The sequence below is a fragment of the Eurosta solidaginis genome, chromosome 4 (genome assembly GCF_040869045.1).
Source record: "Eurosta solidaginis isolate ZX-2024a chromosome 4, ASM4086904v1, whole genome shotgun sequence".
NCBI lineage: Eukaryota > Metazoa > Arthropoda > Insecta > Diptera > Tephritidae > Eurosta > Eurosta solidaginis.
In genome coordinates this window covers 192,100,978-192,112,406 of record NC_090322.1, presented here as the reverse complement: position 1 = coordinate 192,112,406, position 11,429 = coordinate 192,100,978, and the positions used below count along the sequence as shown (strand labels likewise).

The 11,429-nt window shown below is 34.3% G+C and overlaps 1 protein-coding gene across 1 annotated transcript; it reads left to right on the top strand.

Moving 5' to 3' along the window:
• On the top strand, positions 1–4,985 carry LOC137250818 (N-acetylneuraminate 9-O-acetyltransferase). Its single transcript, XM_067784373.1, has 5 exons — positions 1–185; positions 286–555; positions 1,674–1,770; positions 1,980–2,765; positions 3,268–4,985. Exons 2-5 carry the CDS (start codon positions 387–389, stop codon positions 4,730–4,732), a joined length of 2,517 nt encoding a protein of 838 aa, XP_067640474.1. The 5' UTR covers positions 1–185; positions 286–386; the 3' UTR covers positions 4,733–4,985.
• The last annotated feature ends 6,444 nt before the right edge of the window (positions 4,986–11,429 follow it).

Below are 11,429 nucleotides of genomic sequence, written 5' to 3'. Positions count from 1 at the left end.
GTGGCTACTGCCAAAATTGAAAAAAGGGACCAGCGGACCAAATGGCGTTGGAAGGACCATTTTTGGTACAAAGAGACTAAATTAACGTGGAAACCGTGATCCATATAGCCACTCAACACATCTGGACGAAAAACAAATGTAGTTGGCACTACTGACAGACAAACAGCTGTTTAACACCCTGGAAGGTGTGTAAACAAACATTGCAAAAACTTTCTGCTACTGTCATTTCGTCGCGCATTTTCATTTGTATTTCATTGAATTTTATTGTGATATGAATATTTTTAGTGGCTAAAAAATGGGAATTATTGTTTAAGGCAACAACAAAATGCATACACTTTATATTGGAAGTTAATTTTTAACGAAAATTGAAATTTTGGCAAGAAAAGATGAGCGAAGTATTGGAATTGAACAAACTAAACTGTGATGGTCAAGCTGCACAACTGTCCAAGCCGGAAATTTTTATGCAACAATTAAATGCGGCTAATGCCAAAAAAGTGGCGCTTTTAATGGTTCTTGGATTTTTGGCATTTCATGGGATACTAAATTGGCATTATGGTAAATATGTATTTACGGTAAAGTACTTAAAAAAGGTTAAATATTTAGATGGCCCATGTACGTATATATGTATAAATTATTTACCTCGCGGCTCATTCTTGATTTATGGCCACAGTTCACCAAATCTTTGGGCTATGGAAGTTATTTTTTGAATATGCGATTTCAACAACATGCGCAACTCGAGACCGATCTTTTCCCTCTCTCCAGCTATTGCTGTGCGTAAAGTGACACGTATTGGCAAGGTGAGAAAGAACTATTAAGGAGAACATTGCCGACTAGGGTATGTAAACCTTCAAGGTAAGTTTTTATCAGCCGAAAGGCTTAACGTGATTAAGTCTAGGACTTTATTCTTGAACTTCGCTTCTAACCCAACTGCCCCGAAAAAATTATTTTTGTACCCCTGACTTCGGGTCTGTATATTTTAGACGCCAAATACGACAGTCGTAAGAGGCGACTAAAATACCAGATTCAAGGGGTTGTGTAGCGCAACCTTTTCAGGTTGCCAGCGCAATATATAGCTTCTCCAAACCAAATTGTCAACCTCACCTATCCGTGGCGAATCCTGTGTCATTAACAGCCGAGGCTCTGGCGACCCCAAGCTCCTCGCTGAACTTGAGGGTGGGTGAGGGACGGATGGCTTGAAGGTTTAATGTGATTATGCAAATCGTTCCCGAGATGGTCGGGCTAGTACCTTAATGGTGCTGTGTTACCGGAGCGTGCCGGATCTGTATCCGGCAAAGGACCATTACATCGATAACACTCTTCAAAGTCTTCGGGGAGTAACCTTATCACTACAACAACAACAACAGGCATTCCTCTAAACCCCTTGTTAGGCATATGATATCTTTTGATTCTCCATAAGGGACATACGTACATTGATTACTCTTATCAGCTAAGATTTTAGACCATTACAGTTTCCAGTTCGAAGTTTTAGGTATGTCGCAACGAGTAAGGAGTCAATGGCTTTTTTCACAATCCGTGTGAAATAGGATTCTCCCAAATAAAATTTTTTTGTCGAACCAATTTTTTGGGGTCGGACTTTGGTCAGGCATAACATGAATCCGAAGTCGGACGTTATCTAGCTATTATATCATTATTTGTTTCTTCAATTTTATTAGGTAGTGACTCTTGTCAATGGCTGTTGTCTAAAGGTCGGTTCAAAGGTGATAAGGAATGGCAGCCTTATGGTTGTATGATGCATAAATACACTGAGACGTAAGTTATCATTCAGATAAGAGAATTCCATGTAATTCTTCGTTATTCATACTTACTTTATGTGTTCATTGCATGCACATACACCTATGTATGTATGTATATATACAAACATAAATATTTATGAATAACAGTAAATGGCCTCACAATCACTCTGGTCGCCTTTATCTTTCCGATCATTATACTTTCAAACTGTTTTTTCTTCCATTTAGAGACACCCGACGATGCTTGCGTTATTTGGCCTTTTGGGGAAATCGTAACTACTTTGCATTCATTGGCGACGAGAGTATACGAGCTCTTTATCATACATTCATAAGTCATGTACATCCGGCGACCGTCGATGATAATACATCTTCTTTGGGAGCTTCGTTGACTACCAACGCGCAACAACAAATGGATATTGAGTTTGTTGAATCGCAATTAAATATGCGCACACGCTATATACAAGCAGATGGTGTAAGCGATGCTTTATTACATACTTTGAATCAATTTGAATCGGACAAAGAATTACCAGTGCTATTCATAATTGGATTTGCATATCCCAACTTCATTGCTGGCAATGTAACCGAAGAGCTAGTGCAACAGTATGAAGATAATTTAACACGATTAGTTGTACCATTGCATAATTTGGTGACGGCGCATAAAGCGAAAGTTCTCTGGAAATTGCAAGACCATATTGATGAGGAACGTGTAGCAGACACACCATGGAAAGCGTTGACAAATGATGATATCGATCGTTTAAATGAAGCTGCAAGGAGAGCATTTCGTTACACGGATGCTGCAGTCGTATGGAATGCAGCATGGCATATATCGAATAGTTTACTTTACACTGCTGTTGATGGTTATAAATTGGTAGATTTGGGTTTGCGTCACGAAGTACAAATATTGATAAATATGTACTGTAATGATTATATGAATTATAATGATGGTACATGTTGTGCTAGCGCAGAACCATATACAACATTACAGATCGTTTCATATGCAGTGCTGGGCGTTTGGTAAGTTCTATTTTTTTATTATTTCGTAGTTACAATTAAAATCAATATTTATTATATTTGATTTGGGTTTTGGGGCCACCGTGGTGTGTTGGTAGCGTGCTCCCACTCCGAGAGCCCTGGGTTTAACTACCGGGCGAAGTAACATAAAAACTTTAGAAACAATTAGAACAAGTTTTTCTAATCAGAGTCGCCCCTCGGAAGTGACTTTGTAAACACTCCGGGTGTATTTCTGCCATGAAAACCTTCTTAGTGAAAATTCATTTGACTTTGCAGAGTTGGCATAAAACATGTAGGTCCCGTCCCACCAATTTGTAGGGAAAATTAAAAGGAGCACGATGCATATTGGAAGTGAAGCTCGGCCTAAATATCCTCGGAGGTAAATCGCGCAAAGTTATTAGTTTTATTTTTGGTTAAAATTTAACTATAGTACTCTTTCTCACCCCGTCTTCGCTTATGTACTGCATGAATTATTCAAATAAATTGATGTTTTTTTTTTTTTTAGTGTCACCCTTGTCTTCGTTATGCTACTACGTCGTTGGCTCATGCATTTGCGGGGTCATACATTTTATACGCCACTCAGCCAGCCAGAATCAGCAACCAGCTATCAGGATTCAAATACTGCCAATATTGCGCATGCGACGGTCACACCATCATCTCCACTGGCTCTATCAATAATGGGTTTCTTTAAACCAATCGCTATGCTTGGCATAATTATGGCCTATTCCTACTTGTGTGATCGCACCAACTTTTTTATGAAGGAGAATAAATATTATTCAGAATTTAGCTTTTGGATACCTGTGGGTTATGTATTTGCGTTGGGTATATTTTTTACCGAAGATTCCCGCTTCACCAAAGTACTCAATCGCGATCAAACAGATGAGCTAAAAGGTTGGATTATGCTGGTTGTACTCATTTACTATATGACTGGAGCGCATCGTGTACTACCCATACATATGCATATTAAATTATTAATTAGCAGCTATTTATTTATAACTGGATATACACATTTTACGTATATGTGGCAAACTGATGGAAATTCAGCTTTCATACGATTTTTTCAAGTTATCTTTCGCTTGAATTTCGTGACAATTGTCTTATGTTTCTGCATGAATCGTCCATATCAATTTTACTATTTTGTACCGTTACTCTCATTTTGGATGTGTGTTATATATTTTGTATTATCACTGCCACCACGTATTGGTACGCAATCGGTGGATACCAATCCGCTGCATTATGTTTATTTGGTAGCGAAATTTGTTGGTTGTTTTAGTGTTATCACAATACTCTTCATGTCAGAGGTATTCTTTGAACGCATATTTTTGATGCGTCCATGGAAGGCGCTCTTTGTGACCACTGATGATGATATACATGATTGGTGGTATCAGTGGAAATTGGATCGGTATACTGTAACTTATGGTATGATATTTGCCGCTTGCTTTCATATCGCCCAAAAGTATAGCATCTTTGATGACAATAATAATGGTAATCTTTTTGCAAGGCGCACATCAATTACGGTCACGTTACTTGCGCTTTTTGGTGTGTGTATATATACGACATTCTCTTTTCTTTGCCGTGATGAAGAAGAATGTGAAGAGATACATTCGTATATTGTGTTCATACCGATTGTGGGATATATTGTACTAAGAAATATATCGGGTATGTTGCGCACACGTTACTCCAGTTTTTTTGCATGGTTTGGACGCATTTCATTGGAACTATTTATTTGTCAATATCATATTTGGCTAGCTGCAGATCGTCATGGAGTACTGGTGCTCTTGCCTGGCTTCCCTACGCTCAATATGATTATCACATCATATATATTTGTATGCGCATCGCATGAAGTACATTGTATTACACAAACACTGTTGCCATATGCAGTGCCCAATGATTGGAAGTTGGTGATGCGTAATTTTGTGATATTTTTAATAGTACTGATACCGGTCGGTCATTCAGATGGCATGTTTTAAGTGACCGTTAAAAGTTGGACTTAAGTATATGGGTCATTATTTTACAAATCGTACGGATTTGTAGAAAAAAAATTTCACTTTTTTAAAAGACACTAAATTTATTTGTTGGAATCTTTTCGCAATTTAAGTCAACACATATATCAGGATTTCCTCGAAAAAATTTTTTCTGAGATCTGCATGTGTTCGGATTCGATGGGTAAGCAAACTTGCCCACATTCAAAATGCTATATCTTTGATTCCACTCGTCGTATCTTATTCACGAGTGGACCCAAAGATATAGCAATTTGAATAAGGGCAAGTTTGCTAACCCATCGAATCTGAACACATGAAGATGTCTGAAAAAAAAATTTTTTCGAGGAAATCCTGATACAGGTATTTATTTGCTTATTCCGTGCGAGCAACTTAAAACAAGTTGGACCCGAATCAAAATTATGAAATCTCAAAAGTTGTTCGATTTGTAAAATAATGACCCATATGTGTACATACTTATTAATGTATTAGACTTCAGGGATGTGAATCGGAGCAAATATTGGGAAATTCATGTGACCATTTTCAGACAACTTTTAGAAAACCTTGAAAAATATTCTGTGCATGCATATTATCTTCAGAATTCGATTCCCGGACCGCATAATACAAAGAATTAAAGTGCTTCAGAAAAATATGTTGGCGGGTGTATTGTCATATACCTACAAAACCATTAACCTTAGTAGATAATTGTGCGGTGTAAACCTTGGTGAAAATAATGGTTCAGTTAATAAGCGTCAAAGCGGGTAATTTCAAACTGGTTCACATCCTTGATTTTTGATTTATTGATGAAATGGGAATTGACTTCAATGTCCCTGTTATTTTATAGTAATACTAATGATAAAACTAAAATAAATAATCGAAACAAAAAAAGAAAATCACTAAGCAAATAAATTTGAAATTTACGTCTATAATTAATTGGCATCAACTCATACAAATGTACACTCATACATACACACATATATGGCCATATTATTCGCTAAGCAATGTAGTATAGCCCTTAAGGCCAAATTAAACTTCTTTAAGCTGGAGACATTGGTGCTTTATCGGGAACCGTATCGGTAACCTTATAACAGCTGATTCGACCAACCTTATGAGAATCAATGCAATCGATTATTTGTGCCGCTAAGGTCGTAACCGTATCGTAGCCAACCAATTGGGTTTTGGTTTACCGTCGTAACGATAAACAGCTGATTACGTTAGGGATACGGATACAGCGATACGACATACGGCACCAATGACTCCGGCTTTAACCCGAACGCCATAGTCGTAACCATACCCATATACATCTCCAATGTGATCGATTAATGGTGCCTTAACCTAAATATCGTGAAAATTTCATAAAAATGAAGAAAACGCAAAAAATTACAAACATATTCCACAAAAACTAAGTCTCCTAGTCATAACGTATCCAAAACCAGACCTGTTAAATTTGAATTAGCATTAGTAATCAATTAATTAGATGCCTTTTTTAATGGCCCATGATTATTTCAATTGTTTTCCGAAAAAAGCAATTACTAATTGATTACCATTAGAAAAAAATCAAAAAAAAATCATGTTTTTTCCGATTATTGAAAAAAATCAAAAATAATCAAAAGTAACCAAAATGATTACATTTGATTATTTTTGATTTTTTCGATTACTTTTGATTTTTTTAAATTTTTTTTATTTTCTTTGATTTTTTTAAATTTTTTTTGATTATTTTTCCGATTTGTTGAAAGAAAAATTCTCCTTTGTTGCATGCACGGGATAATTTCTACATACAAGTACATTTTAAGATGCAATAGTAAATCGTAAGCGCTTATCGAGACGAATATATACATGCATCATATAGGGCGAATGGTATATGAGCGTTGATCTAAACATATTCTCCGGTAAGTATACACACAGTGCATATTTTACTACACTCATTATATAAAATAATGTGGGATCGAAAACGTCGGTTTTTCTAATTGCCTAGACAATATGTAAAAAAAATGCTGGATTTATAGGTTGGCATCCAAAAGCTTCTATTTAGCAACGACTTTATGGTTTCATCCTTAAGTCTAGCATGTTATATCCAAAATTTCGTAAAACTAGCTTCCTGCTAAGTGATTAGCATGTTTATTTACAGTACTCATATGTATGTGTAGTTAAGTTGACCATGCATGCATACACAAGCAGGCGTTGGCTGTATACAATTGTAGCACGTACCTGCTGCAAGGAAATGTAAGCAAGTTGCTCGAGGTCAGGTCAGAAATAAGTTAATATCTTTTGAACCACAAAATTGTCCAACTTAAAATAAAAAGGGTTTTTTACATGAAAGTGTATCGCATATTATATATATTTTTTCGAAAATATTCGTGGGGAAAAACAGAATGTAATAATTGTTTAAAAAATTCATTTTTTATTCACTATTTTGATTTTTTATAAATAAATATTTTTTTAACGCAGTTATAAAGTAAATATTATTAAGCGGGTAATTTCAAACTGGTTCACATCCTTGATTTTTGATTTATTGATAAAATGGGAATTGACTTCAATGTCCCTGTTATTTTATAGTAATACTAATGATAAAACTAAAATAAAAAATCGAAACAAAAAAGAAAATCACTAAGCAAATAAATTTGAAATTTACGCCTATAATTGGCATCAACTCATACAAATGTACACTCATACATACACACATACATATATGGCCATATTATTCGCTAAACAATGTAGTATAGCGCTTAAGGCCAAATTAAACTTCTTTAAGCTGGAGACATTGGTGCTTTATCGGGAACCGTATCGGTAACCTTATAACAGCTGATTCGACCAACCTTAGGAGAATCAATGCAATCGATTATTTGTGCCGCTAAGGTCGTAACCGTATCGTAGCCAACCAATTAGGTTTTGGTTTACCGTCGTAACGATAAACAGCTGATTACGTTAGGGATACGGATACAGCGATACGACATACGGCACCAATGACTCCGGCTTTAACCCGAACGCCATAGTCGTAACCATACCCATATACACCTCCAATGTGATCGATTAATGGTGCCTTAACCTAAATATCGTGAAGATTTCATAAAAATGAAGAAAACGCAAAAAATTACAAACATATTCCACAAAAACTAAGTCTCCTAGTCATAACGTATCCAAAACCAGACCTGTTAAATTTGAATTAGCATTAGTAATCAATTAATTAGATGCCTTTTTTAATGGCCCATGATTATTTCAATTGTTTTCCGAAAAAAGCAATTACTAATTGATTACCATTAGAAAAAAATCAAAAAAAAAATCATGTTTTTTCCGATTATTGAAAAAAATCAAAAATAATCAAAAGTAACCAAAATGATTACATTTGATTATTTTTGATTTTTTCGATTACTTTTGATTTTTTTAAATTTTTTTTATTTTCTTTGATGTTTTTAAATTTTTTTTGATTATTTTTGATTATTTTTCCGATTTGTTGAAAGAAAAATTCTCCTTTGTTGCATGCACGGGATAATTTCTACATACAAGTACATTTTAAGATGCAATAGTAAATCGTAAGCGCTTATCGAGGCGAATATATACATGCATCATATAGGGCGAATGGTATATGAGCGTTGATCTAAACATATTCTCCGGTAAGTATACACACAGTGCATATTTTACTACACTCATTATATAAAATAATGTGGGATCGAAAACGTCGGTTTTTCTAATTGCCTAGACAATATGTAAAAAAATGCTGGATTTATAGGTTGGCATCCAAAAGCTTCCATTTAGCAACGACTCTTTATGGTTTCATCCTTAAGTCTAGCATGTTATATCCAAAAGAAATATATCCACTATTTTGGATAACGTTATGGCTATTCACTGATTATTTTGTACATACAAGTACATTGCTGGATGTAACGGTATATTGTGAGCGCTTATCTAGGCATATGGGTACATACATACCCACCCACAATTTATCGTGTCTAAAGATGTATCCGACGAATATCTTGCGGGGGAGTGCGTATTATTTTACGACAAAACAATATGCTATGTATGAGTAAGTTGTCATTCATCATCATGATCAGTTGTCTAACCAAAGGTTGTTATATCCCAAATAAATTTATTAACATATGTCCATGTATGTACATTAGATTGAAACTTCTTTTTATTTCCTTATGATTGCGTCTAGGATATTTCCTATAAAATTTTAAGTTTTGCATAGTGAGCCATATTTTTATTACTAGCAATAGAAATTCCAAACACATTTGTTTGCCTATCATACATTATTTTTTTCGACATACTTGGATATTTTACAAGAATATATCTTAATAAATAAAAAACACGTGTCACAAACTTTTTGGGCGCGATTGACTCCTAAACTACTGAACCGATTTTGAATTAGTTTTGCACCCCGTGTGTAGTTTGATCTAACTTGAGAGATAGGATAGGTTATATCTCAGTTTATAGTCGCAATATTATTTTATTGCAAATTTTTTGTTTATACGTAATAATAAAATGTTACTTATACGCAGTGGCACTCATATATTCAGGTGGTGCGGATATACTTCCGTGTAATTGCTTGGTATTTAATTAAACAACTTGCTTATCAATAAAAAAATATTATAGCGAATGATATCAAGTATAGCACATCACCAGGCCCGCCGAGAGGGTGGGGGGTTTCTGGTGGGGCCCGCGATTTAGTGGTACTATGAAATTTTTTTTAATTCAGGAGAGTCTTTAGTTGTGTAGAGGGTAATTTTTATATCCCTGGGTGACTAGGGTCTCGAGATACAGGCCAAAACGCGGGCCAGTGAATGCCTAGACAGTGTTTGTACAATATGAATATCAAATGCAAACTGTTGAGTGCTTTAGTACAGAGTAATATATTATCCAGAGACGGACTGGCACTGGGATTAGGACTAGGACTGGGGCTGAGACTCGGAGTGGGACTGGGACTGGAATAAAATACATACCACCCTCTGGGACAGGCAATAAGGGATGCAGAAGAATGAGAAGGAATTGAGAGAAGAGAAAAGAGAGGAGATTGAGAAAGAGATAGAATGAGACGAAGATGGAGATAGATGAAGCAAAAAAACGGAGGGAGGAGTGAATAAAAGGATTAGGAAAAAGTGAAGAGGGGGGGAGGGCAGAGTCAGACGGAAAAAGCTTATTAAAATGTATGCAGATAGGCCAAATTTAGGGCAGGACAATATCTGCTGGGTCTTCTAGTATATATGTATATACATTTTAAAAGTCTATAACAGCGGTCGGCTGCTAATACGTGCCCTAAAAGACTTATATTGACCGCAGTATTAATAATTCGAAGACGGAAAACAAAAATGTTGAGTCGTTCAAAATATATTAACGAAGAAAAATGCTTATATCTGATAAAGCTCTTTAATGGGACGAAGAACACTCACTGTTACTAAAATAAGGCGAACAATATGATAAACTTTGATTACAAAACAATCAGTGCATATCCATAACTTAATCCAAAATAGCGGATATATTAATTTTAGATACAAAACAAAATTTGCTTGACTTAAGGACGGAACCATTATTATTTTATATAATGGATGTAATAATGCGAATGTGTATATAATTACCTGAGAATATGCTTGAATCAACGCTCATATCCTATTCGCTTGTATACTTGTATGCATGTAACAAACGAAAATTTTTCTTTCAACTAAGCGGAAAAATAATTAAAAAAAAATCGAAAAAAATTATAAAAAATCAAAAAATAATCATTACTTTTGATTATTTTTGATTTTTTTTTCTGATTTTTGATTTTTTTTTTTTTGATTATTTCTAATTTTTTTGATTTTTTTTTTTTTTGATTATTTCTAATTTTTTTGATTTTTTTTTTTTTGATTATTTCTAATTTTTTTGATTTTTTTCAATAATCGGAAAAAATCATGATTTTTTTTGATTTTTTTTTTTTAATCAATTGAAGAGCAATCATTAAAAATAGAAAATAATGGGAAGTAATCATTAAATGGCGTTTCGAGAAAATAATCAATGGAACGGCTAATCATTACCATTAGTAATCATTATTTAACAGGTCTGTCCAAAAACATGAATAAAATCTACAAAATTATTAAATTCACCAACTCAAATATTTATAGGTTATGAATATGATGATATGGCGAGAAACCAAAAACCATTGGTTTGGCTATGGTATGGTTATGGCGTTAGCGTTATGGTATTGCACTATTAATCGATTACACTGATTTCCATAAGGTAGGCTCGATCAGCTGTTTTATCTGGTTATGGTTTTATGGCCATAAGTCACCATTAATTAGCCCTTTAGACCCTGCGGGTCTTTAATTAATTAAGTCCATATCTAAGTAGTTTTTATAGTCAATTAAGCACAATAGGCGTACAATTGTTAACTAATAATAATAAATTATATTTAAAACACTTTAAATACATATATACATTTGCACTAAATATTTTAAGTGCTATGTAAAAAACTTACAACTGGTACATATATATTTTATATGCTTGTTTATATATTTTTATGAAGTTAATTTAAGTAAAAAAACTTAATTTTTTGTCCAAACTTCTAATGTTAATTGTAATTATTTTATTCTAGCACTTTATCTTAAATTAATATATTACGTACCCTCGTAGCAAAAAAGGAAAATGAAATCATAATTGTTCAGTATGTAAATGAGTACTTATCTAGCTTATCGAATAGCTAATGATAATTCATCATAAT

What these genes read in the sequence shown, in the direction of transcription:
- LOC137250818 (XM_067784373.1), top strand. Translation starts at nt 387, where the DNA reads ATGAGCGAAGTATTGGAATTGAACAAACTAAACTGTGATGGTCAAGCT. An exon ending in GATACTAAATTGGCATTATG is followed by an intron (nt 556 to 1,673) that starts GTAAATATGTAT and finishes CAATTTTATTAG; the next exon opens with GTAGTGACTCTTGTCAATGG. An exon ending in ATGCATAAATACACTGAGAC is followed by an intron (nt 1,771 to 1,979) that starts GTAAGTTATCAT and finishes TCTTCCATTTAG; the next exon opens with AGACACCCGACGATGCTTGC.